Raw genomic sequence first — 26,893 nt, 5'->3', positions numbered from 1 at the left:
ATTTAAAAAAAAAAAAAAAAAAAAAAACCAAACCCAAAGTCACAAGTGTCTAAAGTCCAACTGGGGCTGCCAGACCTCCTCAAACGTGGGGGGGCCACAACCCAGGACCCCCATCCTGGAGCTGGGGAGGGGCGGGGGGGGCTATTGCTTAAGTTCAACCTGGTTCTGGAGCAGGGCTGGGGCCAGCAGGGAGGGGGCACGGGCTGGCTCTCGACCCCCCCATCCCCACCTGGCAGCCAGGGGTGCCCAATGGGTGGGGTGGGGAGGGGGCCACCTCCTGTCCCCCCTCCCCGGGAAGGCACAACGCGGTCTGTGCACGTCGGACGGCTTCAAAGCAATGTAAGAAAAACATCCAGAAAAAGGGAGCGCCCAGAAGCCCAGATCCCAGTGCCTCCCGGGCCGGGATGCAGCCCCAGCCCGGGGGGGCTGCTTAAGGCACTGGCGGTGATGTCCCTGCCAGGGGAGGGGGCTGCAGCCCCTTCCCCCCTTATTCCTTCTCCCGCGTCCACTTGATCATGGTCTCGGGCGAGCGGTAGAGGAAGATGAGCTTGGCGTAGAGCTCCTCCTCCAGCTCCAGCTCGCCCGTCTCGCGCACCAGGAAGATGTCCTGGCACAGCTTCAGGATGCGATCCACGTAGGGCAGCTCCTCGAACATGATGGAGTGCGACACCTCGCTGAAGAAGTCCCGCACGAACTTGCCGATCACCAGCACCACGGACACGTAGAGCCCCATGATCCTGCCAGAGGGGGGCACATCTGGGTCACAGCGGTGTCACAGGCATCCCAGCTCCTTCCCCAGGTGTGCCAATAACCTCTCCCTTCCCCTCCCTCGCTCCCTGCTGTCCGTCAATCTTGGCATTCCAGAAAGGGTTTTGAGTGACTGGCGAAGTTCAAAAGATGCCTCTCATCCCTGGGGACATTGGGCCATCCAGGTGTCATTTGTCCCCTGAGACTCCCCCCCCCCCCCGACCTGGTTGGTGGGATCCCTACCCCTTCCCTGCCCCTCTCCCCAGGGTTAAAAGGAACAACCAAATGGTTTAGGAAGTTCTGTTGGAGGAGATGCTGAATTCAGAGGCCTGTGGGCCAGGAATAAAGCTCTGGATCCAAACCCTCCAGCAGAACTGACTCCTTTCCTTCACCATCGCCTTAAAGCTTCTCCAGCAGAGGTAAACCTGAGCTCCTGCACGTCTGGACTTGTCCCAAGTGCCCAGCTGCAATATCCAGCCAGCCAAAGGTGTCTCTGGGGTGGAACGACCACACCTGCCCCCTTTGGTCAAGCAGCGAGGGCCAGATGAGCCCAGGCACGTCCCATCTGGCTATATTGGTATTTAATTCCAATGCCTCCAGATCCCCCCACACCCTGGCACCCTCCACGTACCCGTAGCCAGCCAGGAAGCCCAGGCTGGGGGGGCTGACTTTGTCGTTGAAGATGACCATGGGGAGGATGCTGCCCACCTTGGATGGCGCGTCCTTCTGCCTCAGCACCCACCACTCCACAAAGTGCTCACCGGGGCCAGAGCCCCTGCGCTCCTGTTTCAGCTGCAGCTCCACGTCCAGGAAGTTCTCCTCGCCATCTGCAGAGGGTGACACCGTCAGGGCAGGGCACAGTGGCTGCTGTGCTCTTGAGGACAGTTTTTTGGGGGGGAGTGACACAGCAGGACTCGCGTCCTCACTGTCCGCAGGGGCTGGCACCACCAGGTGTGCTCCCAGTGCTGCTGCCTTAGGGAGGGACACACTGGCACTCATGTCCTCCCTGTCTTCAGAGAGAGAGGTGGCACCCAGTGCTGGTTTTCTTGTGGGGAACATGTTGGGACCTACCTGGCTGCAGCTCCTCGATGGGTTCGGCTTCGAGGCCAGTGGACGCCTGGATGTATTTGGGGAAGAGGTTTTGCAATGCCCTGCAAGAAAGCGGAGTGACAGGGGGGGTTACACCGTCTCACCGAGGCCAGGGGTCCAGCCACCCCCTCAGGGGACACTCACACGGGCTCAGTCCTGGTGCCATCCAGCATCTGGGCCAGCTGCAGGCGCTCGGGCGTGCCGGGGTCCAGCTCTGTGCTGTGTTTGCCGTAGGCGTTCTCCACCGTGCCCCCCTTGCTCAGGTCCCTGCGGGCACCAGAGGCTCAGCGCGGGCACGGGGGCACAGGCAGGGCTGGCTCCTCCCTGGCCGTGCCCGAGGTACCTCTGCAAGGTCCAGCTGAGGTGCAGGGTCATGTCAGAGGAGCCGTTCTGCAGCTCCAGCCGCATCTGCTCGCGGCTGGGGGGGCTGATGCTCCACAGCGAGCCCGAGCTGCCCTCGATGCGGGCGGTCACGATGTCCTCCACGTCGTAGATGGTGATGAACTGCATGGCCAGCTGCCACCAAGGGGGACAGAGCTCAGCCCCTGCCCTGGGGGCTCTGCCAGCCCCTGCCCCGGGCAGCCAGCAGGGATTTTTTGGGGTGGGGAGGGGATTTACCAGCTTGCCCTCAAACTCTTTGGTGAGGTCCTCGTACTCCTTGTTGGTGAAGGGCTTGATGTATTGCTGCTGGGAGCTCGCGCTGAACAGAGGCTGAGGAGGGGGACAGGGGGACATCAGCCAGGCAGGGCACCCTGGTGTCCCATCTGGGCAGCCCAACAGCCACCCCCACATCCTCACCTCGTACCCCCCCAGCTTGAGGGTGACAGTGACGTCGATGGGGTGGTTGATGATGCCCACCACGGAGCGCACCAGGGACATGAAGAGCAGAGGGAACCAGATGATGCCCACCAGGAAGAGGATGATGAGGCCGCCCATGCCATACTTCACCACCTTCTTCTTCTTCTGCCCCCTGGGCTGGGGGAATTTCTGGGGTGGGGGGAGACGGCGCACGGTGTAGGGTGGGCTCAGGGGGACCCCAACAAAGCCCCCGGAGGGGTTCAGTGAGGGACGCTTCCTGGCACAGGGGCTGTACCTTCTCAGTCTCCCGGCTGCACTTGATGATGAAGATGTTGGCGTAGATGTCCTCCACACACATCCAGTCGGGCAGGGACAGCGTGGTGTCCGTCCACACCCAGTCCATGACGGCGCGCAGCTCCACCAGGAAGGGCACGAGGCGGAACCTGGGGGGGACACGGGGACAGGGCGGTGGTACGGCACCCCCGGCATGCCCAGGGCTCCCTGCGCCCCCGTGCCCTACCCCTGGAAGAGGAAGAGGTTGAGGTAGTTGTATTTCTTGGTGAAGAAGTTGCCCAGGATGCGGGTGGGGTAGCCGCAGCGGATCTGGTAGGCCGACAGTCCAAAGTAGATGCACTTCACAAAGTACCAGAGCTGGGCCACCGTGTTGTGGCGGAACAACCTGCGGGAGGGACGTGGCACCACCCTTCAGCCACCAGCCTGGGCCACCGCGTGGGCTGGGGGACACCAAGGTGCCATGCGAGGGCCACGCCGTGCTGTGGCGGGGAATCCCGTGGGACGTGCCTTTGGGTGACGTAGGGCAGGATGAAGAACATCCAGATGTGGATGCCGATGACCAGGATGACCTGGAAGACGAGCTTGCCCAGCACGCTCTTGCGGAGGTAGAGCGCGCGGTCGATGACCATGGTGGTGAACTGGAAGAGCAGCATGAACAGGAAAGCCTCTGGCACTTGGTTTTCCAACAGCGAGGAGGTGATGTCGGCGGCCGCCGTGTATTTCTGGGGGGCAGGAGAGGTCAGGACCCGGCCCAGCCTCACCCCATGCTGGAGGCAGGACAGGCAGGGCCCCGTGGGACTCCCCGCTCACCCCAAAGGCCCAGAAGCCGAAGATGATGATGATGAAGCCGACCACGTCGGCCAGGAACATGTAGGCGTAGACGTCGGTGGCCGCACGGCTCTGCGTGTCCACGATGTCCCGACAGAACTTGCACACTGGGTGGTATATGTCGTGTGCCCTGCAGGGATGGGGACACAGGGAACAGGGGACAGGTGACAGGGACTGGACCCCACAGCCCCCACCCCAACCAACACCCCCACAACTCACATGGTGAGGAAGAAGCCCTTGACCTGCAAGCCAAACACCCTCAGCTTCCTGTGAGCGTGGCTCTCTTCCTCCTCCTCCTCCTCTTCCTCCTCCTCCTCGTCCCCTTGAAGTGAGGCACAGCGTGGGTGACAGCCAGGGTCCTGCAGGGCCGCATCCTGCCCGACCCCAGCACCCTGGGGGTGGCAGCTTTGCTCCTCAGCAGGACATGAGGGTTGGGAACTGGTGCTCACCTTCCACCAGAACCACCTCTGTTGTCTTCCTCCCCTGCTTCTTCCTGAAGCGGAGCTGCGTGGCCTCGCTCTCCTCTTCCTGCTCCACAGACTCGCCCTCTGGCTCCAGCTCCAGCCCCGTGGCTGCTCCCAGTGCTCCTGGCTGGGCTGGGGCCTCCAGCCCTTCCTCAGCCACTGCTGATGGTGATGGGGACACGGCTTCCTCCGGCTTCTCCTCCCCTTCCACGCTCTGCTGCTTCTCATCCGTCATCTTCTCCTGGTCCCACAGCCCATAGGACTGCAGAGGGACACGGTCAGGGGTCCTGCTGCCCCCCAGCCCCACACACCTCACTCCCAGGATCATCCTGCAGCACCAACTCCCACCAACACTGGTGGGAAACCACGGCAGAGCCACCCAGCACCTGCTGGGTTCTGCCTGGAGCCCCCAGGAGCAGCTCCAGCTCCCCCCAAATGCCCACCCACGGCCCGGGGCTCACCAGCAGCAGGGCGCGATGGAAGAAGAGGGCCAGGAGCTGCAGGAGGTCATACTGGATGTAGTAGATGGACTTCTCCAAGCCAATGATGCGCGGTGGGAAGAAGGGCTTGCCCTCGTTGCGCAGCAGGGTGATGTAGCCGTTCCAGGGGAAGAAGCCAAACTGGAAGAGGTATTTCACCACCACCGTCATCTGTGGGGATGCTGGGGTCAGTGGGTGGCAGCGGGGGCCAGGTGGCACCGTCCCTTCACTGGCCACCCCCTGCCCACCTCGGTGAAGATGATGGCGGTCACCCAGAAGCGCTTGGTGGGCCGGGGGTTGGAAAGCATGGCCCAGAGGAAGACAAGGATGGGCAGGAAGAGGGAGATGACGGAGCCAGTGACCATGTTGTTGAGGACGATGGTGAAGTAACAGAGCAGCTCGGAGCGGCCGGTCCCGAAGCGGTACCCGGCCAGCAGCAGCTTCAGGAACCGGTTGTGGGACTGGTAGAACCGTTGTGACTCATCCAGCTCAGCGACACACAACCTCCTGCAGGATGCAAGGCTGGGGTGAGCCCCCCTGCTGCCCCCCGTCCCCATCCTGCTGTCCCCATGTCCCCCTGTCCACCTGCTCCTGAGGAGCTCACTGGCAGTCCGCTTGCGCTGCTGGGGAACGGTCAGGAACTGCTGGGCATCAGCCCCGTCCTCCACGCTCATCTCCTGCTCCTGGCTGCCAGAAGAAGGGGCAGCTCTCAGGTACCTGTTGGGGATGACAGAGGGACAGGGCTGAGCCCCCTGCCCCACCTGTGGCACTGCCAGGGTCCCTCCGGGTATCTATGCACCTGCCTGGAAGCGCGGAGCAGGGACGCTGCAGCCAGGGAGGTGGGCGGGCTGGGCTCCTGCAGGAGCTCCTCGGGCGGCAGGTCGTACAGCTCATTGGCGAACTCCTCCTCGTTTATCTCCTCTCCCTGCGGCAGGCAGGACGTCAGTGCCACCCCCGTGGGCTGCCACGCCCCACCCCGCGCCCCGGTGTCCCCCCGGGCTCACCCTGGCCAGCCGCTCCGCCATGACAAACCTCTCGAGGCACAGCACCCGGGACATGTCCGTGTGCTCCCGCGTCTGTGTGTCCAGCCACTGGGCCAGCCCGTCCATCAGGGCCTCGCACAGCAGCCACAGGAACTTCAGCGTGTTCACTGCCCGCTGCAGGGCGGTGCTGCGCTCTGCCAGGGCAAGGAGAGGGCACGAGGGTCACCCGTGCCCCCCCAGACCTCCTCGGCACCCCCAGTGCTGCGGTCCTGCTGCCCACCTACCAGCTCTTTCCACGTTCTCTTCCTCCCGGCCTTCAGCCCCCTGGGCAGCCTCCACCCCTCTCCTTGCACCTCATCACGCCCCGCACCAAATGATGAACATCATTTCTGGGGCTCTCCCATCCCCTGTCCCCCCACATCCACCTGAACAACCAGGGTGGGCACCGAAGAAGCTGCACAGCCTGTGCCAAACCTCACTGTGCCACCAGAGAGCCCTCACACGTGCTGGGAGTCTCCTGCCAGGGCACACAGCCGGCACCAGGCAGGGCTGTGTCCCCTCCTGCCCCCCAGCCCCATTTTGGGGTGTCACACCCACCTGTAGGGCTCTCAGTGCCGGTGGGCGGTGGCTGCTCAGGCTGCTGCTGCTGCCGCAGCACCGCGTTGGGGTTGGTCACCCAGGCCTGGTAGGCGAGCTGGAGGGGGACAGGGGCCATCAGCAGCCTGGGGACACTGCCAGCCCTCGGGCTGCTCTGCAGTCCCCCAGCCCTGCTCACCTGGAAGGCGCTCGGCCTCCCCGACTGCGGCTCCTCCTGCACCTCCTCCTCCTCCTCGCTGTCCGACTCGAAGAGGAAGTAGTCCCCAGAATTCAGCACTGCCGGGGGGCACAGGGCGTCACAGCACGGCCCGGGCCATGGCAGGGGTGTCACACCCCAGGCTGTCCCCGCTGCCATCTCCCAGGGCGCTGCCTGGCACCGAGGACACCCATGGGGGACATCAAACCCAACGACTCAACTGCCACGTCCCCAAAGCGGCGCCAGCGTTCGGAGGTGACCAACGTCAGTGACCCCAAACCCAGTGGGGCACCCCCAGTCCAACACCCCCTTAGTGCTGGGGAGCAGAGAAGCCGTGGTTAGTGCTCTGAGGCTGAGCCTGGGGACAGAGGACATGCGGGGTGTCCCCCTGGCCAAGCAGCGTCCCTGCAGGTGTCAGTGCAGTGTCCCCACAGGTGTCAGTGCAGTGTCCCCACAGGTGTCAGTGCAGTGTCCCTGCAGGTATTGGTGTCAGTGCAGTGTCCCCACAGGTGTCAGTGCAGTGTCCCTGCAGGTGTTGGTGTCAGTGCAGTGTCCCCACAGGTGTTAGAGCAGTGTCCCTGCAGGTGTTAGAGCAGTGTCCCTGCAGGTGTTGGTGTCAGTGCAGTGTCCCCACAGGTGTCAGTGCAGTGTCCCCGCAGGTGTTAGAGCAGTGTCCCCGCAGGTGTTAGAGCAGTGTCCCTGCAGGTGCTGGTGTCAGTGCAGTGTCCCTGCAGGTGTTAGAGCAGTGTCCCTGCAGGTGTTAGCGGCCCCAGGGAGGGACCTCTCCGAGGGCTGAGCCCTGTTATGGCCCCGTGCTGGGGCTGTACCTGTAGCATGGTCTAACCATGGCCGCCACCAGCGCTCCCTCTGCCGGGACGGGTCTGCCGGGCCACCAGGAGCTGTGGGATGGCAAAGGGGGCTGAGAGGGGCCCTGCTCAGGGCACCCACCCTGCCTGGGGGGACTCCACAGGGCTCCACGGGGCACCACCAGGATGGGCGTCGGCGAAGGGTCACGGTGCCACCCGTGTGTCCAGAGAGGGGTTGGGGACACGGGAGGGACCCCTGGCTCTCACCTGCTTTGTCCCCTTCCTGCTCCGCGCTGGCGGCCTGCTCCTGGTGGTACTTCTGCTGCTTGGTTCGGATCCGCTCCATCCTGGGGGCACAGGGTGCTGCAGAGCCCGCTCCCCAGGGGCACCCCATACTCAGGGGGGTCCCAAGGTGCAGGGAGAGGGGTCCCAGTGCCCCCCAAACCCACTCACTGCCGCTTCAGCTGGTCCAGAGACTTCTTCTCGGCCTGCTGGTGCGAGCGCAGACTCTTCATGATGCTGGCCTTGAACAGGGCCACACCCCTGGGGGACACGGACAGCAGAGGTCAGGGGGGCCCCCAGCACCCATGGGGACCCTCCAGGACCCCAGTCCCACCTGGAAGCCTGCAGGGCAGTGGCTCGCAGGTCCCACATGACGTGCAGGTAGTAGGAGCTGAGGAAGACGCGGCGCTGGAGCAGGAGGAAGAAGAAGCAGATGCTGTCCCACATGATGCCGGCCTCCTCGATGGGCAGCGTGCAGTCGTGGTCCTTGTGCATCGCCTTGGCTGGCAGGCAGAGGAGCAGGCGGGTCAGGCAGCAGCCCAAACCTGCAGCCCCCCAGATCTCCCCCAGAGCAGAAACTCACGGTTGTAGTAGCCCTTGACGGTGCAGACGAGGCTGAAGAGCTGGATCACCCAGCAGAACCTGCTCTGCATTTGCTGCACGAAGACACAGGACAGGAGCTGCGGGCAGAGAGGGCACACAGAGCTCTGTCACCACCCCAGGGGACAGCCAGGGCTGTTGCCACACTTCTCTTCACAAAGAAAAGCAAGGCACAATTCTTCCCGAGGATTTCTGAGATTCACATTCTCTGAACCTCAGAGAAAGGGCAAACACAATTCTCATCACTTGCTGTGCCTGTGTTGTGCCAAAGCAGAATGCAATATGGAGATTGTTTATCCAAAGTGAGGATGTTTTGTTTCCTTGGCCTGTCTGGGCCAGGTGTGTGTGTGTGTGTGGTGACAGTCACGAGATTCTGGGCACTGTGAGCAGAGTGAGTGCTTGGCAGATTCACTTTAGATGAAATGTATATAGTACAGTATAATAAAGCAATTAATCAGCCTTCTGATATCAACGGAGTCAGATGCATCATTCCCTCCCCTTTGATGTACAGCACAGGGTGACCCGAGCAGGAGCCCATGGGGGCTCAGCACGCACCGAGAGCATGTTTTTGGAGATGATGACGGCGATGTTGTAGAGGATGAGGCAGTCCCAGAGCGCCAGGCGGGCGCGGGCCGACTTGCGCAGCATGGCGGTGCCCGAGAGCAGCAGGTAGAAGCAGGCCAGCACGTAGCCCAGCCCAAAGAGGCTGATGCGGGTGGTGCCGGTGATGAAAACCACCACCAGGACCACCCAGAAGAGGTAATGGAACACCACCACCTTCACCATGTCCAGGTAGGACCTGTGGAGGGGGTGGTCAGAGCAAGGCCTTGTTCCTCCCCAGCACAGTCCCTGTCCTCCCCACCAGGCCTGTCATGGGGGACAAAGGGTTTTGTCCCAGTTTATGGCACAAAGCCTGTGAGGGTCCATCACCAGGAGTGTCCTGGACCACCTCACTCCTTCCAGAAGAGCCTCAGGTTGTCCCTGCTCCAGCCACCACGGGGGTCATGTCCAAAGGGACCCCGGCCCAAAGGGGTTCCAATCCCATTCTAGAGGATCCCAGCCCAGCAGGTCCCACTGCCTGAAGGTCCCATCTCACCCACACCCCAAGGGGTCCCATCCCAGAGGATTTGCCATCCAAAGGTGGGATCTCATCTTGTCCCTACCCCAAAGGGTTCCATCCCAAGGGGGAAGCCCATCCTGTCTATACCCCAAAGTTTGCTATCCCAGGGTTGGTGGGATTCCATCGTGTCCACACCCCAAGGGGTCCCATCCCAGGGGATTTGCCATCCAAAGGTGGGATCGCATCTTGTCCCTACCCTAAAGGCTTCCATCCCAGGCGGGAAGCCCATCCATACCCCAAAGTCTGGCATCCCAAGGTTGGAATTCCAAGGCTGGCATCCCATTTTGTCCACACCCCAAGGGGTCCCATCCCAGCTGGGTCCCATCCCAGAGGAGCCCCCCATTCAGTGCCCACAGTGGGGATCCCATTCCCGCGGCCCAGCCCCGGTGGGGGTGCGGCGCTGGGGGCACCCACTTGCAGTAGATGAAGTTTGGGGTGGGGTTGTGGTGGTCCGTCTCGCGGTCCAGCCGGTCAGAATTGCTCCCGGCCGCCCGCAGCCACGGCTCGGAGCGCTCGGCCTCGAAGACGCGCCACTGCTGGGCGGCGCACAGCAGCAGCAGGAAATCATCTGGGGAAACAGGGCTCAGCCCGGGCCACAGCCCCCCTAAATGCTGCTACCACACCCCAAACCCTTCCCCCGGGTGTGGGGCACCCCCATCCTGCCCTGCATGGGGACCTGTTCATTCCCTCCAGGCAGGTGCGGCTTTCCCCGGCCCCACCTCCTCTTTAACCAAGGGTGGATCCCTCCAGGTCCCTCCTTTTCCCAAAAAGGGGTGGGATAACAATTAAGGACCCCAAAAAGAGGTGGGAAAACAATTAAGGTCCCCCAAGAAGAGGTGGGAAACAATTAAGGTCCCCCAAAAAAAGGTGGGGTTTGCCATGACTCCTTCTCCAGCGGGGTGTGTGTGATTTAAATTCTACCTCCAAAAGAGTGGGGCTCTTAAAGCTCCTCCACCCTTCCTGTCTGTCCTTCCCCCCTCCTGGACCCAAAGGATGGCTGGGGAGGTCCCAGAGGCTGGGACAGGGGGTGGAGTAGGGGGACAGGGCACCCCATGGGCACAGAGGTGCCAGGGGCTGGAGCAGGGGGGCCAGGGGTCTGCCATGGGCTGTGCCACCCCATAAGCAGGGACTGCCAGGGGCTGGAGTAGGGGGCACCCCATGGGCAGGGGGCTACTCACTGATGAGGTTGGTGGATTTGGGAGCCTGGAAGAAGTCGGGCAGGTAGAGCCACTTGACGAGGGCCGAGTTGAGGGGAATGGCACGGCTCCAGCGCCACGGATAGTCTGCGGGGGCAGGGGGCACCATCAGTGCCAGGCCTCTCCTGCAGCCCCTTCCCACGGACAGGCAGGGTGCCCCTCACCTATGCAGAGGGCGGGCGGCATGCCCAGGCACAGCAGGTACTGGTAGAGGAAGAAGATGACGAGGAAGAGGCAGTACTTGGGCCAGAGGCGGGCGATGGCCGCGCGCCGCCGCCGCGTTAGCATCACCACGAGCCAGCAGCCGTGCAGGATCACCAGGAAGTTCATCCGCTGCCCGATCACGTTCACTATCATCAGGAAGCAGATCTGGGGGCGCAGGGGGTGCAGGGCTCAGCAATGGGATGCTGTGAGCGTCGGGACCCCAATCCACACAAGGGGTGCCCCCACCTCCAAGCCAAACTTGTAGTAGAAGTAGTTGATGAAGTATTTGGCGCAGTTGACGACGCTGAGGTCGAGGTGCTCGCGGGAGATGTCCTCAAACACGGTCTCGGTGGCGGGGGCCACCAGCTGGTGCTGCTTGCGGTGGTACTGCTGGCGCCGGTACACCACGGCCTCGAACACCAGCAGCAGCAGCACCTGCAGGTGGTTCTGGGGGAACAGGGCACGCTCAGGACCACGGGGTGACACCAGCAATCCCCCTACAGGGTGGTCCTCATACAGAACATCTCCCCAGGTTCTTGGAAGAGACCTCAGGACCACAGTGTGACACCAGCAATCCCCCCACGGGGCGGTCATCATAAACAGCATCTCCCCAGGTTCTCAGAAGAGATGCTCAGGACCATGGTGTGACACCAGCAATCCCCCCACGGGGCGGTCATCATAACCAGCATCCCCCAGGTTCTCAGAAGAGATGCTCAGGACCATAGTGTGAAGCCAAGAATCCCCTCCAGGTGGTCCCCACAAAGAGCATCTCCCCAGGTTCTCAGGAGATGCTCAGGACCACGCTGTGACACCAAGAACCCCCTCCAGGTGATCCCCAGAGTGTCCCCATGCCCACCTTGACGTATCCCCAGTTGGGGAAGCCCTTGCGGATGCCGAACCAGTTGGCGGGGTCCACGGGGCCGCGGTACAGCGTGGAGTTGCGCAGCTCCTCTGGGGTCAGGTTGGTGCCGTTGGGCAGGGGCTGCAGAGGGGAGCACCGGGGGATGGTCAGTGCCCTCAGCCCCCCCATCCAGCCAGGGAGCCCCCCAAGAACCGGCCCCGCTGGGCACACCTGGGTGCAGTTGCTGAAGTACTCGTGGGGGTCCACGACCTCGAGCTGGTAGAGCATCTTGCAGACGATGATGATGCAGGTCCAGACGGTGGAGAGGCACGAGGCCATGTGGCGGAAGCGGCAGTAGGGCACGGCCAGGGTCCACAGCAGCACCAGCAAGAAGTTCATCAACGAGACCTGGGGCAGAGGCCGTGTCAGCATCTCGGGGGGTCCCACTGAGCCCCCCAACCCTGCACCCCCAGGGATACCTCCTCCAGGGCCACCCAGACGGCGTAGACAGCCACCAGCTTGAGGACGTGGAGCTCCAGCAGGCGCCTCACGAACACCTCGCTCCGTGTCATCTTGTCCGAGAAGGTGCGGCCCAGCACCACCAGGCGCTCCAGCACCAGCCCCCATTTGTTGGACACTGTGGGATGTGGACCCTCATGAACACCCCCACAGCCTTGCTGGCTCTGAGGACACCCCAACCCCTCCCCTGTGTCCTCCCCAGTCCATTCCCACAGCCCTCCACACCTGGAGAACAACCCAACCCATCCCTGCAGCCTCCAGCCTCTTCCTGCCTCAGAGGGCATCCCCACCCATCCCTGCATGCCTCCAGACTTGGAGGAGACCCCAGTCCATACCCTGAAAGGCTCTTCCAGGCTTGGAGGATGCCCCAGTCCATCTCCATACCCTCCCACACCCAGATATCAACCCAAATCCACCTCCTTACCCAGAGACCAACCCAAATCCATCTCCTTGCCCAGAAATCAACCCAAATCCACCTCCCTGCCCTCCCAGGTCCCTCCTGGCTTGCAGGACACCCCTCCCAGCCCGTGCCCCATCCCTGCCCATACCCAGGGACGCCGTGTCTGAGTCTCGGGAGTGGGTGGTCTCAGAAGCAGCTGCGTCCCGCAGCAGACGGCTCCCGTGGAGCTCCTCAGACCTGTGGGGAGGGGGTCAGAGCAGGGATGGGGTGCTTGGGGTGCAGGGGGGGTCACAGAGCAGGGACAGGGGGCTGGGGGTGCAGGGAGGGTCACAGAGCAGGGATGGGTGCTCAGGGTGCAGGGAGGGTCACCCAGCAGTGGGTCCTACCTGTGGATGTAGGAGGAGGCCAGAGAGGGGGGCCGGATGTGCTGCAGGTCGGTGATGTGCATGAAGGGCTCGTGGAAGTAGTGGAGCTGGAGGATGCAGGCCAGCAGGAAGAAACCCATCATGAGGATGCTGGAGAAGAGCTTGGAGACGCTGAACTGCTGCAGGCCCATGTCGCTCAGCCTGGGTGGGGAGAGGAGGGTCAGCACGGGGTCCCATCCATCCCACCCCAACCAGGCACCAAGGTTGATCCACACCAGGGATCAACCCCAACCTGCTCCGTGCCTCGGTTTCCCCAGCCCTTGGCCATGCCCAGCGGGTAGGGGACACTCACTGGTCATCGTTGAGCCCTGTAATGTTCCTCCAGTACATGGGGAAGTCCTCAAACTGGTATGTGTAGGTGGCGATGAGCACCAGCATGGTGTAGGCCACCACCAGCCACCAAAAGCCCTTGAGCACCTTGCGCCACAGGCTGTAGTACACCTGCGGGGACAGGGACATCAGCAGGGCCACCCCGGGCGTGGCACAGGTCCCCAGGGGTGCCCAGCCCCTGCACCTGGAACAGCATGAGGCACAGGAGCAGGAGGAGCATGTAGACGATCTTGTAGAGGACGAGGCGGCCGGCGAAGGTCACCACGATGAACTGGACGGCGCAGACGCAGATCCAGAACTTGGCGAAGAAATCCCTCAGCACCTCGCCCAGCTTCTGCAGCACGTCCCGCATCTGGCTGGCTTCTGTGGGGCACACGGGGGCTGCAGCAGCCGGGCAGGGACACAGGGGTCCCCCCACAGGCACAGCCACACCAGGAGCCCTCACCTGTATCCGTGACAGATGTGGCCATTGCCCTACTCTTTAGCACCTTCTCGCCAACGAAGCCCCGCAGCAGCATCCAGAAGGTGAGGGTGAACAGGAGCTGTGGGGACAGGCGGTGAGCGGGGCGCCGGCAGCACGGGGGTGGCACGGTGCCGCGGTGCCACGCTCACCTTGGCCCCCAGCACCATGCAGGGGTAGCTCGGGTGCACCAGCCCCAGCGGCTGCAGCTCCACGAAGCTGAGGCGGGTGGGCAGCTCGGCGGCCACGTCCATGGCCCACACGTACTGCAGGCCGCACAGGCCGATGGCGTAGAGCACCAGGAAGGGCGAGCACAGCATGGCAAAGTGCCGGCGGCTCCGCACCGTCCAGATCAGGCACGCCCACAGCAGCAGCACGAAGGTCAGCCAGCTGTGGTACGTGATGCTCCACACCTGCGGGCAGGGAGGGGGCTCAGACCAAGAGGTGACCCCTCAATAGCTCTGTCCCCTCCCCAGGGCCGTGTCCCCGTGTGCCCTGCCAGCTCTTTACCATCATGGCGATGAGGGCAGCCACGTAGCTCTGCTTCATGAGGAGGTGGCCCACGGTGTGCAGCCACGGCGCCGGATGCCTCCTGCCTGGCATGGGGAGAGGGAGCGTGAGGGACCCCGGGATCCAGGCAGGGTTTGGGGAGGGGGAGCACAAAGCACCCCCAAGGTCCAGGCAGCATTTGGGAAAGGGGAGCACAAAGCACCCCCAGGATCCAGGCAGGGTTTGGGGAGGGGTTTGGCGCCAGGCTTACGTGGGTTCAGGATGTGCACGGTGCAGTTCTCGCTGCTGGTGCTCCGTTTCCCGGTGTTGGGGTACAGCATGGGCTGAGGGCAGAGAGGGCTCAGAGCCCACCCTGGCAGCCCCATCCCGCAGCCATTCCCTGCACAGCCCCCCCAGACCCACCTTGGTGTCCTCGGCCACGTGGGGAGTGTCCTGGGGCCAGCTCTCCAGCTCCACCAGGTCCCTCGGGCGCGGCCGTGCCGGTGCCGCAGCTCTCTGCGAGGGGCAGGAGCCAGCTCAGGGCACCAGTGCCACCACCGGGGAGCAGGACATGCCCCAGCCCCCTGCCCTGGCACCCCGCACTGCGGGCACCCCACTGCCCCTCCTGCAGCAGGGCCGGGGCGGTCACAGCCAGGCACATTGTCACCATTGTCACCGCTGCCACCACCGGGGTGTGGCTCAGCCCTGCAGCCCTCACCTTGACCTCCCGCCGGCGCAGCTTCACCAGGGTGGCCAGGGTGTAGTAGAGCAGGAGCAGGATGCCAGGGTTGGCGTAGACGGGCCAGGGGTGGCTGTTGTTGAGGTCCAGGATGTTGGGCTGCGAGCAGTTGTGGTACAGGATGATGTCCTTGAAGCCAAACACCCTGTGGGGACAGAGGAGCTGGCATCAACCCCCAGCCAGCACCAGCAGCCAGGCTGGCATCCCCATGCTGGCACCAGCAGCCAGGCTGCCATCCCCATGGTGGTACCAGCAGCCAGGCTGCCATGCCTGTGGGTGGCTGCCCTCCCCAGGGTGGCTCCCCCTGGCACAGCTCCCTCCTGGCACTCACCGTGCCCAGATGGTGGGGGGTGGGAACAGCCCCTGCACGAAGGGGGTCTGGTAGGCATAGAGGCAGAGCAGGTGGCAGGCGCTGTAGATGCCAAGGAGCACGCAGAGGACGTTGAAGGCCTGCTGGCTGGAGGGCAGGTGGCAGGCCCACCACGTGCACAGCCCCACGAAGAGCAGGAAGTAGACGCTGGAGGAGGCGGAGGGCAGGGTGATCCCTGGGGAGCAGCGCCCCACGGGCGGTCAGTGCACAGCCCAGCACCCCACTGGAACCTCCATCCCACTGAGAGCATCCTACTGAACCCCCATCCCACTGAGAGCACCCCACTGGAACCCCCATCCCACTGGAACCCCCATCCCACTGAGAGCACCCCACTGGAACCCCCATCCCACTGGAACCCCCATCCCACTGAGAGCACCCCACTGGAACCCCCATCCCACTGAGAGCTCCCCACTGCACCCAGCATTCCTCCTCACAGCAAGCATCCCCTCCCCTGGGACAGTTTTCCACCTTGCACCAAGCATCTCCTTCCTCTTGGTCCAACCTTTTCCCCTTTGGACTCTAAGTCTCGCATCGCTCCTGTTTGGAATGAGCATCCTCCCTCCTTGCACTGAGCATCCTCTCCCTCCCCAGACCAGGCATCTCTCCCTCCACAGATCAAGCATTTGGCCCTCAGAGTGAGCAGCTCTCCCCTGGGCTGAGATTTCTCCCTTGGATTGAACATTTTCTCCCCTTACACCAAGCCTCCCTTCTCCTTGCACCGATTTCCTCTCTGGACCAAGCATCCCTCCCTGCCTGCACTGAGCTTGGATGGAAAACCCTCCCCTGATGCTTTCCCCTGGACTGAGCACCCCATTTTGCACCATGCATCCTCCCCAGCAGCTCACCCACCCCCGTGTGCCCACCAGGCTGTGCCCACCTGTGGGTGCCATGGCACAGAGACAGAGAAACAAGAGTTTCTCACAGAGGCTTGTGAGGATTTTTAAGGAGTTGTAAAGATGGGATAACTTGTTAAATATAAACAATCCACAACCAAATATATGTTAAATATAAACAACCTACAATTAAATATATGTTAAGTATAAACAATCTACAATCTTTGTCTCTCTGTTCTTCTCAAGAACAGTGTGTGAGCAGGATGTTTTTGTTCATTAACCACTCAAACAGAATCCATCGTATCACTCTATAAAACCTGTGTTCTCTGGAATAAAGCCTTTACAGCGCTGCCTGTTGCCTGTCCCCGTGTCACCCCCAGCCCAGCAGTGGCACACACGCACCTGCCAGGGCCAGCAGCAGGAATGCCAGGCCCTTGCCAGCCTCCCAGAGCAGGGAGTGCGCCTTGTCCCGCAGGCGGCTCCGCAGCCTCCAGTCCCTCCGCGCCCTCCGCTGCCGCCCCGCGTCCTTCTCGTCCCTCTGCCGGGGACAACGGCGCGCCCTGAGCCCCGAGACCCGGCCCGGGCGGCTCCCGCCGTGCCTCAGTTTCCCCAGTCACAGAGGGCAGGCTCGGTGCCCGCCTGCAGAGCTTTGCCTGCTCGGGCCGTGTTTGCCTTGGCTCCGGGAGCTCCCGGCACCGAGCTCTTTTCCAGCTCCCTCCCGGGCTCACGGCAAAGGCGTCCGTGCCTGCAGCGCTCGGGTTACACCGGGGCTGGGTCTGCCCCGTGCCACCAGCACGGTGTCCCTGTGACCGGGTGGCACTGCCAGGTGGGGCTGGCACGGCACAGCATGGCACAGAATGGCACAGCACCCACCGTGCACCAGCGAGCTCCAGCTGGGGGCCTGTACCCCGTAACTGCCCACCCCACAGCTGCCCACCCCATAACCACCCATCCCACATCTGCCCACCCCATAGCTGCCCACCTCCATAAATGCCCACCCCCAATAGGTGCCCAGCCCCACAAATGCCCGCCCCACTGTCCCAGCTGTTTGCCACGATCCCCGTGGCACTGCCAGAGCAAACACAGACACTCCTCCACGGCTGAGTCATCCCAAGCTGTGTGACAATGACCAAGCCCTCCAGTCTGGCCAAAACCACCCCAAACTGTGCCCCCAGCCATGGGGATGCCCCCGTGCCAAGCCCCAGGCTGTGCCCAGGGAAGGGACAGGGACAGCCATAGGCAGGGACCCGGTGGCACGTGGATGGTGGGATGTCCCCATGGCACTGGGGGTGGCTCTCACCCACTCAGAGGACTCCAGGGGCTCGGGATTCCCTCTGGAGGCGGCAGGGGCAGGGCTGAGGCGGCGGCACAGGCACAGGGACACGGATGAGACCAGCAGGATGCCCACGTCGGGCGCCACCAGCCGCACCGAGTTGGGAATGTCACTCAAGTCCAGCCTGAGGGGACAGCGGGGCAGGGCAGGGCTCAGGGGTGACCCCCCCAGCCCCTGCCAGCCCCACATGGAGAGGGTGCCCTTACCTGGTGACCCCAATGTGCCGAGCAAAGACCTCCCAGGAGCTGCCTGTGGGGAGGAGGGGGGCACTGAGAGGGGCAGAGCCCCGTGGGCAGGCACCGAGCACCCCCAGCCACGGCAGGAGGGGCTCTGTGCCCAGGGCGGTGGCACCCAGCATGGCACAGGCGAGGTGGCACACGGCTGGCACACCCTGCAGAGCCTCAGCAGCCCCAGGATGGGTCACACATGGCACCAGCTGGAGGGGGCACAGGGAGCAGGGCTGGGGGTGAGGGTGGGCACGGGCACCCCCTACTCACAGCTGGGCCCCAGCAGCTGGTCCAGGGCGGGCAGCGCGTACAGGCAGATCTGGAAAACCAGGTGGGCGAGGAGGAAGAGGATGCTGATCCCCAGCAGAGCCTTGAGGATGCGGCTGCTGTGACCTGGGACACGGGCAAAGCTGTCACCCCCCAGCCAAGGGCAGCAGGGACCCCAGCAGGGACCCTCAGCAAGAGCTGGGGAGGGAGAACAGTGCCCAGAGATGCCAGGGCTGTGCCCCAGGGTCGGGATCCCAGCAGGGCTCTGCCCTCACCCAGCACAGCCCGAGAGCCAAAGGCCAGGACCAACCCCATGGCCCTGCTGGCCTGGGACCACCCTGGGGTGCAGGCAGCATCCCCATCCCTGCAGGAACACCCTGTGGGAGGCTCCAGGGTCCCCATCCCTGCTGGAACACCCCATGGGAGGGCTCCAGGGGTCCCCATTCCTTCTGGAACACCCCATGGGAGGGCTCCAGGGGTCCCCATACCCATGGGATGGCTCATGGGGTCCCCCCCCCTCCAAACCCCCCATCCCTCCCACCACCTGGCTCTGCCCCCATTCCCAGCCGGCTCCCCGGGCCCTGTGCCCGTTTTCCTGGCCAGGGGTGGGCTGGGCAGCGAGCCCACCACAGCTGTGAGCTTTCCCTCCTCTTGTTTTTTCCTGTAAATCCAGGCAAGGCTCTGGGCAGTGCCGGGATCCATCCGGGGCCGTGCGAGCCCATGAAATATTCAGAGGGCGAAGCTTGGGTAAAGCTTTTATCTGTGGCCGTGCCAGGCGCTGGGGGTGGGCACAGAGCCGGGCACAGGGGGGCTGTGGGCACCTGCCCATGGGGTGGGGGGGACCCCCGAGGCCACCACACACCCCAGGCAGGGCGGAGGGGCTGCTCGTGGTGTGCCCACACAGCCCAGCCCTGAGGTTTTGGGTTAAAAAAGCTCCAACCCGGCCCTTGTGGAGCAGCAGGGCTATTAATAACCCCCCTGGGCTATAATTAACAGAGAGAGGCTCCACACGGAGCCACTGCCCGGGCGGGGTGAAACCACAGCCAAGGTGCCCACGGGAGGGAGGGCAGCTCCCCTGTGCCCACTGTCCCTTGTGCCACCCCCCTGTGCCCATCTCCCCATCCCCTGTGCCCTGGGGTACCCTGTGCCACCCCCTGTGCCACCCCCCTGTCCCCCGTGTCCCCTTACCTGTGGAAAAACGTGAGGAGGGCCCCGGGAACCAGGGCAGGAGCAGCAGGAAGAGCAGGTACACCAGGGACAGCACATTGTAGCGGAACAGGCAGGCTGGGGACAGAGGGACAGGGTCAGTGACAGGGACGGGGCACTGGGAGGGCTCACAGCTGCACCTTCCCCACCGCGGGGATCCCCAAAAGAAAAGCACCCCAAAATGCAGATAAGGGGGTCAAGCCCCAAAAAAGTGCCATCAGAAAGAGGGGCACAGGCAGGACCTCAGGCTGTGCCACCATGGGTGACAAGAAGAGGGGACACCAGAGGTCCCAGACACGTGGGGGGACAGGGGAAGAAGAGCCATGACAAAAATCTGCAGCGTTTCCACATCATCCCCACCAAACCAGGCTGAGCACTGCAGGGACCCCCATGGCCAGTCTGGGACCTCACCCTCACCCGTGACCCCTGCAGGGCTGGCATAGCCCCTGTCCCCTGCTCTGGGTGTGCCACCAGCCCAGCACCTTCCCCCTCACTTATTTTTAGCCCTAAATTACAGCTTGTCTGCAGGCACGAAACTACCAGAGGAGCCAGCGCCCTGCGGGGACAGGGATGGGGACAGACACGGGGACAGGGACGTGGGAAGGCACCTGCCACCCCGGCTGGGGACTCAGCATTCCTGTCACCTCTGTGACAGTGACAGACACCAGCACATGCAGGGGCAGGGAGCAGCCAGGGCAGCACTGAGGGTGCAGGGATGGGCAGCACCAGGGGGACAGCCCAGATCAGAGCCTGGGACAGGGGACAAGCCTGGGACACCCCTGGGACACCCTGGGATCAGTGCCCAGGGACCTGGCACTGGCCTGGGACACCCCTGGGACATCTCCAGGATCAGTGCCCAGGGACCTGGCACTGGCCTGGGACACCCTGGGATCAGTGCCCAGCCGGGCACAGGGCAGTGAGCTTTGTCACCGTGCTGTCCCAGGAGCTGTCCCCATCCCCTGTGCTGCAGACCAGGGGGACACGTCCCACCAGCATGGGGGGGTCCCTTTGGGACTGCCCAGGGAGGGGACAGCCCCAGGGGACAGCTGTTTGTCACCCAGGGCAGGAGCTGCTCCCCTTGGCACCACACCTGGGAAGGGGATGACACAGGGGAGGTGACACGGGGGGGTGACACAGGGGAGGTGACACGGGGGGGGGTGACATAGGGGACTCAACTCTGACCCCGTGGCACCGGGAGGATGAGGGGGGCCCGGCCCGGTGCCAGGGCCGTGCTCAGCCCGGCACGGCCCTTCCTGTGTTTACGAGGTTTCAATGGGACAGCACATCCTGGGGATGGGGACAGCGCGGCCGGGAGGGGACACACGGCACAGCCCCGGGGACAGCGGGGCACAGAGGGGGGACACGGCCCGTGCTGGGGCCACGAGCAGCTCCGGTCCCCGCGCGTCCCCAAAGCGCAGCCCGGGCCGGGGACAGCGGGGTTGTCACAGCCGCCACCTCCCCGCGGTGACCCCGGGCCGCTGCCGAGGGCTCCTGGCTGTTCCTGGCTGCTTCGGCACAGGATGATCTCATGGAGCAAACATTCCAGCCGAGAGGAGCCTTCCCGGCACGGGGGCGAGACATTGCTGCTGCTGCGGGAGCCGGGCAGGGCCACTGTCCCCTGTGCCACCACCCCTGTGCCCACCGAGAGCCCCCGGCCCTGCCACGGCACCGAGGGCACGGCTGGCAGCTCCGCTGAGAGCGCGGATCATGCTGGGCACTGGGGGTACCTATCTGCCAACCCCAATATTTGGCGCCACCAGGACCCTCTGCTTGGTGGCACCCCCTGCACCCCCCAGGCACCACCGGGAGCGCTCGGTGGCTTCCACCAGGGTGGGAAAGGAGGGAAAGGAGGTGGTGACGGGTGACAGCCGGGTTTGGGGGCACCCTCGGGTTTGGGGGCACCCCGGAGCCCGGCCTGGCACCCCCGGAGCCCGGCCTGGCACCCCTTTCCCCGGGTGCAGCGGGCGTGCCGTGCCCGGTGCGTGGGTGCGCGGAGGGAACCGGTTCCCCGCAGTGCTGACAGCGGGGAAAGTGCAGCACAGGGAGGAAAAACCAGTTTGGCGTGTGGGGAGAGCAGAGCCCAGCAAAGCCGGGCAAAGCCGCCCTCCAGCAGCCACCTGGGGGTGGGCACAGCCCTGTGGCACCCACAGCCCCCTCCCCGTGCCCTGCCCTCACCACCACACCCCGCTGTGTGTGGGCACTCACCCTGTTCCCCAAGCCAGGCACCCCGGACTGGCACCCCAATTGCTGCCCGCCCAGCCCGTGACCCCGGAGCAGCTCCCGGCATTAACGTGAAATATTAATGACATTAATGAGGCGGGAGGAGGCTCAATCACAGCGCCGGGAGCTGGGCAGGATGTGCCGGGGCTCCTCCACGCCAGCCCTAATTGAATCTCCCCGTGGGAGGGGATTGGGGTCACTGGGCACCCCTGGCAAAGGGGGCAGCCAGGAGCACTGGGCACTGGCGCCTTTCCCTGGCACTGGGCTGGGAAGGGATTTGGGGTCTGGCACAGCCCCCTCCCTGCCCACCAGGCACCATCCCACACCCAGGCAGCTTCCAGCAAGGATCCATTCCCAGCTGAATGGGGAAAGGGGGATCCCAGACCCCCCAGAGCAGCCCTGCAGCATCGCTCTGCATCCACCGTGCTCAGCACCTGTGGCCGCTCAGGGTTAATTAGCAAAGCTCTTTAATTCCTGCCCTGCTCCCTCACACAGCCCCGTTACCTGCTGCTGGGGCCAGGCAGCTCTGCCAAGCTGCCTGCCAGGTCACCAGCCCCAGCTGGGGACCCCAGGACCCTGACAGGGTCCCCAAGGTGTCACTTTGCTCCTAAGACTCGACTCTGCACCAGCTGGCTGCAAAGCAGAGGCAGGGTGAGGAACCCAGAGGCCTCATCCCAAAATCCCATCAGTGTCGTTCTCCTCGTCCCAAAATCCCGTCACTGGGACTCTCCCCATCCCAAAATCCTGTCACTGGGACTCTCCCTTATCTCAAAATCCCGTCACTGTGACTCTCCCCACCCCAAAATCCCGCCACTGGGGCTCTCCCTGTCCCAAAAATCCCGTCACCGTGTCTCTCCATATCCCCAAATCCCAGCAGCCCCAAAGCCACAGCCCGTGGGCACGCAGAGCCAGCCAGCAGCACATTCCCAGCCCCACTTTCCAGGAAAGAGCAGCCCCACCGGCTCACCCTCCACATCCTGTTTTTGTGGAAAGTTCATCCCGCCAGCTCCGAGCCTGCCCCCGGGAATGCCGCAGGAGATGCCCCAGGAGGGCTCCGGGCCCGGTGCCAGCCTGGCAAAGCCCAGCTGGGAGCCAGGAACCCGTGCCAGGGCACAGGGAGCTCAGGGGACAAGTGTCACACGCTGGCACACGCCAGGAGGGCACAGGGAGCTCAGGGGACAAGTGTCACACGCTGGCACACGCCAGGAGGACACAGGGAGCTCAGGGGACAAGTGTCACACTCTGGCACACGCCAGCAGGGCACAGCCCGTGCCACAGGGCTCCCGGAGCTGCAGACTCACACTGGGACACACGAGGACACATTCCCAGGGCCACCAACATTCCCAGCGGGGCTGTGACCGTGGCTGCCACACGGCAGTGCCAGCTGTGCCCAAACCCTGCTGTCCTCACCCAAAGGGGACCCGCTGCACCCCTGGGGAGCCCCTCACGGTGTCCCCCTCCTCAGCGGGGCTGTGGGGGCTCAGTCCTGGGCACCTGGCCCTGCACCTCCATCCCATCCCACCCTGCCATCCCCTCCCCCTGCCCGGGAGGAAGCAGCAGTTATTGCTCTTGGAGACAGCGGTGCCTCTGCTTTTCTGTTTTTTATTTTTTTAAATAGGTTTTTTTTTCCCTGCTCTATTCTATTTCCCTGGGTTTTATAAAAAGCACCTGACCGCAGCAGGCAGCAGCTGCAGCCCACGCTGGCACCCGGCTGGGCTCCAGCCCCGTGGCACCCCCAGGGACCCCCAAACACAAGGTGGGCAGGCAGGGGGGGCTGTGTGCCCACCCCAGGGGAATGGGGTGCCACCCACACCCATCACCTCTGCCCACGGAGCCAGGGAGCAGCATGGCAAGGACTGGCATTGGGGGTGCAGGGCAGGAATTAAAGCGTGCCCCCCACAGCACCCCAGAACCCCAGCGGGAAGGACGGAGCCGAGGTGGGCACACAGCCCGGGGCAGTGCCAGCCGTGGGAAGCCGGGGCTGCCCCAGGCACGGACCCGAGCCCTGCGGCCACACCGGCCCAAGCTGGCCGGGAGCCCCGAGCAAACATCCTGCGGACGTTCGGGGACAGCCAAGCTGCCCGGGAAGGAAGGGCCGAGCTGGGGGCGAACCCTCCCGGCCAGGTGCGGCGGGACGAGCCACACCCCCCGTGCCTCAGTTTCCCCCGCGGCTCCTGCGAGCCCCCCGGGCGCTGCTGAGTCACCCCCTCCGGGCAATGAGCTGGAGCGGGACGGAGTCCCCGCCCAAGCGGGGCCCCAAATTCAAACACGCCACCCACGAGCTCCGCGGGGGCGGCGGGGGGGACAGCAAGGCCACCGGTGTGTCCCCAGCTCTGGGGGACCCGCGCTCCCCAGCACACCCCGCGCTGGAGCGGCGGCAGAGCCGGGCACGCCGGCAGGATTTGGGGTAAATCGGCGTTATTGGAGCAGCAGGGCCCCGCGGGAGGCTGGCCCGCGGGCCACGTGTCGCCCCGGGCACCCATGGGATGCCCCCGGCAGCTCCCGCGCCCCGGCCCGGGCAGCGCAGCCCCGGCTGGGCTGGGTTATAATTAACGTGAACCTCCTGACATCCCGCGCGATGCTCTGAGTCACTCCCCGGCAAAGCAGAGGAAAAGCAGCTTTTTCAAGAGTCACCGACTTCCTCCGCCAGCGAGGCTGCGCCCGGAGCCAGCACCCCGAAACCCGACCCCGCTCCCCAAAACGCAGCTGGGAACGGGGCTGGCCCGGCTGGGCGCGCCTCCCTCAGCCGGCAGCGTGTCCCTCTCTGTCCAGGTGACAGTGTCCCAAAAGTCCTTCCAGGGCCACCCCAAAGCCACCCCAGAGCTCCGCGGGGCTCGGGCCCCCAGCACGGCCGGGGCGAGCGGCAAAGAGCCCGGCACCAGGAGCCCCTCGAACAATCCTCGCTCTAAGGAGGATTTTCCTTTGCGTCTACGCAAACGCAGCGTCCCCGAAGAGGCTCCGGAGCAGGCGGGCTTCAAAGAGCCGATTCTTGTCCTGCGCGTCCCGGGACACGGGGATTTTCCAGGCCGGTGGCCAGCCGGTTGCCTCGGTGGGTAGCACAGCTGCCATCAAAGGCCGACAGTGCTGGCAACGGGCTGGTGGCAGCCTGGGCACCGCAGAGCCACGGGGGCACCGGATCCACCCGGGCACGGGGACGGGATGGGCACAGCCGCCCCCGGGCATCGCCCACCCGGCCGGAGCGGGCTCCTCGCCCCCAGCGGCACAGCGGCGGCGGCGGCTGTGACCCAACCGGGCCACCTGCACCCGGACAGCTGCGGGGACGGGGGGGACACGCACGCACCGTCCCGCCCGGGGAAAGCGGCAGCGCCGCCCGCCAGCGCGCTCGGACACGGGCGGAGCCGCGGGGTCGCGGGTGATCCCCGCGGAGGGAGGGACCGCCCGTCCCGGCTCCGGGATCGCAGCCCCGGTTCCCGCTCGCCCCCGGCTTCCCGGCGCTTCCCGCCCCACGTGCCGGGACGGCCCCGCGCCCGCAGCCACCGGCGAGCGGCGACAGCGCCGAGCCGCGCTCCGCTCCCCATGGCGGGGGATCCCCGCACTCACCGGCCAGCAGGGCGAGCGGCAGCAGCAGCCAGTAGAGCCCCTGGCAGAGCCCCCGGCGCTTCATCCCGCCCGGCCGCCGCGGCGGGGGGGCCCGGCCCGAGCCGCTCCGAGCCGTTCCGCCCCGCCGGGGCTGGGCAGGCCCCGGTGCCGACGCCGCTGCCCGGTCCCGCGGCGCTCCGAGGCGCTGCCCCCGCCCCGCGCCCGCCGCTTTATAAAGCGGCACCGCCCGCCCCCCACCCGCGGGGCCGGCGCGGCCCCAGCGCCGCCCGCCGGCACCGCGCCCGCCGCTCGCACCGCTCGCACCGCTCACACCGGCTGGCCGGGCTGGCCGGGCTCAGCGCGGGCCCCGCAGCCCCCCGGCGTCCGCTTTTTGCCGTCGGGGGAAAAAAAATATCGACTAGAAAAAAAAAGGGAAAAAAATGAAAGAAAGATAAGCAGCTGTGCTTCGTGTTTGTTTCGTCCGAAAATGAAATGAAGAAGTCAGAACTTGTTTTTGTTGAATGTTTGTTGTTGATACCAGGGCTCAGAGTTGCTGCGTGGAGTGGGGAGCTTGGGAGGGGTTGATGTGCAGTCCTGGAGCTGGGTGCTGTGTCCCTGGCACTGGGGAATTATTCTGTGTCCCTGGAGCTGGGTGCTGTGTCCCTGGCAGCAAGGAATCATTCCGTGTTCCTGGAGCTGGACCCACAGTCCCACATTCCCAGAGCTCAGTGCCCGCTGCAGAGCCAGATGCAGACCCACACCCCCATGGAACTGGGAGCCCTGGTCACATCTGGAGCTGGGCTGTCCCAGTCCCAAATCCCACCCAAAATCCTCATGGGAAGGTGCCAGGCACAGCTGGTGGCACGGGCAGTGTGGCTGGTGACACCTGGCAGTGCTGGTAACCACCAGCCTGCAACAGGAACCACCGGCCCATGAAATTCTCTGCATTCCTTGGCTCCCCTGAGCTTGTTTTCCCAACACGGTTCATAAACTGGCATCCAGCTGGCACACTGCCACACTGCTCCCCACTCTCCTCTGGGCTCCCTCCAGAATGCCAGGGCCTCTTCTCCCCACCCTAAATGTGCCCAAGTGCCAACCATCCAGGCACCCCTGCCCACCCATAAACCCCAAACCAGGATGGGCCTGATGGCTCCCAGTGTGTGATCCCTGGGATCAGTGGGCACAGGATGGGTCTCATGGCTCCCCAGTGTGTGATCCATGGGTTCAGTGGGCACAGGATGGGTCTGATGGCTCCATACTGTGTGGATCTGTGGCATCAGTGGGCACAGGATGGGTCTGATGGCTCCCAGTGTGTGATCCATGGGATCAGTGGGCACAGGATGGGTCTGATGGCTCCCAGTGTGTGGATCTGTGGCATCAGTGGGCACAGGATGGGTCTCATGGCTCCCCAGTGTGGATCCCTGGGATCAGTGGGCACAGGATGGGTCTGATGGCTCCATACTGTGTGGATCCCTGGGATCAGTGGGCACAGGATGGGTCTGATGGCTCCATACTGTGTGGATCCCTGGGATCAGTGGGCACAGGATGGGTCTGATGGCTCCCAGTGTGGGGATCCCTGGGATCAGTGGGCACAGGATGGGTCTGATGGCTCCGTACTGTGTGGATCCCTGGGATCAGTGGGCACAGGATGGGTCTGATGGCTCCCAGTGTGGGGATCCCTGGGATCAGTGGGCACAGCCCCTTGTGGCACCATCCTTATCACGGGGACTCAGCTGCACCCACCCTCAGCACTGGCATCCAGGGGGAGCTGCTCTTGTAAATGAAACCCTGCTCATCACAAAGATGAAGTTCAGCACTAACACCGTGTCTGAAGATGGGAATTACCCCTGCCCACCCCCACCAGCAGGGATCCAGGAAAGGGCGGTGCAGCAGCCCCGAGCACGCACAGCCAGGCGGGGAATGGAGGCACTGGAAGCAAATGGGCACCGGGAATGGCACCCCAGAGCCCTGCCCTGCCCGCCTCGATCCGGCCCTGCTGCTCTCTGCCAGC

General features: G+C 64.4%; 2 protein-coding genes across 2 annotated transcripts in view; both read right to left on the bottom strand.

Moving 5' to 3' along the window:
- The window catches only part of GALNS (galactosamine (N-acetyl)-6-sulfatase), a 95,492-nt gene that overhangs the window by 8,112 nt on the left and 60,487 nt on the right, over positions 1 to 26,893 (bottom strand). The window lies entirely within an intron of this gene.
- PIEZO1 (piezo type mechanosensitive ion channel component 1) lies at positions 67 to 24,967 on the bottom strand. Its single transcript, XM_054269419.1, has 51 exons — positions 24,904 to 24,967; positions 19,105 to 19,200; positions 17,920 to 18,042; positions 17,629 to 17,671; positions 17,390 to 17,546; positions 16,492 to 16,627; positions 15,218 to 15,431; positions 14,866 to 15,031; positions 14,571 to 14,663; positions 14,406 to 14,491; positions 14,169 to 14,316; positions 13,811 to 14,071; positions 13,644 to 13,740; positions 13,383 to 13,561; positions 13,161 to 13,309; positions 12,830 to 13,009; positions 12,592 to 12,680; positions 12,004 to 12,161; positions 11,756 to 11,932; positions 11,540 to 11,665; positions 10,930 to 11,130; positions 10,644 to 10,848; positions 10,462 to 10,566; positions 9,698 to 9,851; positions 8,719 to 8,962; positions 8,147 to 8,243; positions 7,898 to 8,066; positions 7,735 to 7,824; positions 7,549 to 7,628; positions 7,303 to 7,374; positions 6,458 to 6,555; positions 6,274 to 6,376; positions 5,967 to 6,035; positions 5,704 to 5,876; positions 5,518 to 5,624; positions 5,285 to 5,407; positions 4,948 to 5,206; positions 4,682 to 4,870; positions 4,206 to 4,482; positions 3,976 to 4,078; positions 3,739 to 3,886; positions 3,436 to 3,650; positions 3,155 to 3,313; positions 2,930 to 3,077; positions 2,635 to 2,823; positions 2,455 to 2,547; positions 2,180 to 2,352; positions 1,981 to 2,103; positions 1,819 to 1,898; positions 1,379 to 1,574; positions 67 to 737 (listed from the first exon to the last, which is right to left on the bottom strand). The coding sequence occupies exons 1-51, from the start codon at positions 24,965 to 24,967 to the stop codon at positions 488 to 490; spliced, it is 7,434 nt and encodes a 2,477-aa protein (XP_054125394.1). The 3' UTR covers positions 67 to 487.

The sequence above is a fragment of the Melozone crissalis genome, unplaced genomic scaffold (genome assembly GCF_028551555.1).
Source record: "Melozone crissalis strain CALT ecotype California unplaced genomic scaffold, PUWL_Pcris_2 ptg000007l_1, whole genome shotgun sequence".
NCBI lineage: Eukaryota > Metazoa > Chordata > Aves > Passeriformes > Passerellidae > Melozone > Melozone crissalis.
This window is presented reverse-complemented; position numbering and strand designations above follow the sequence as displayed.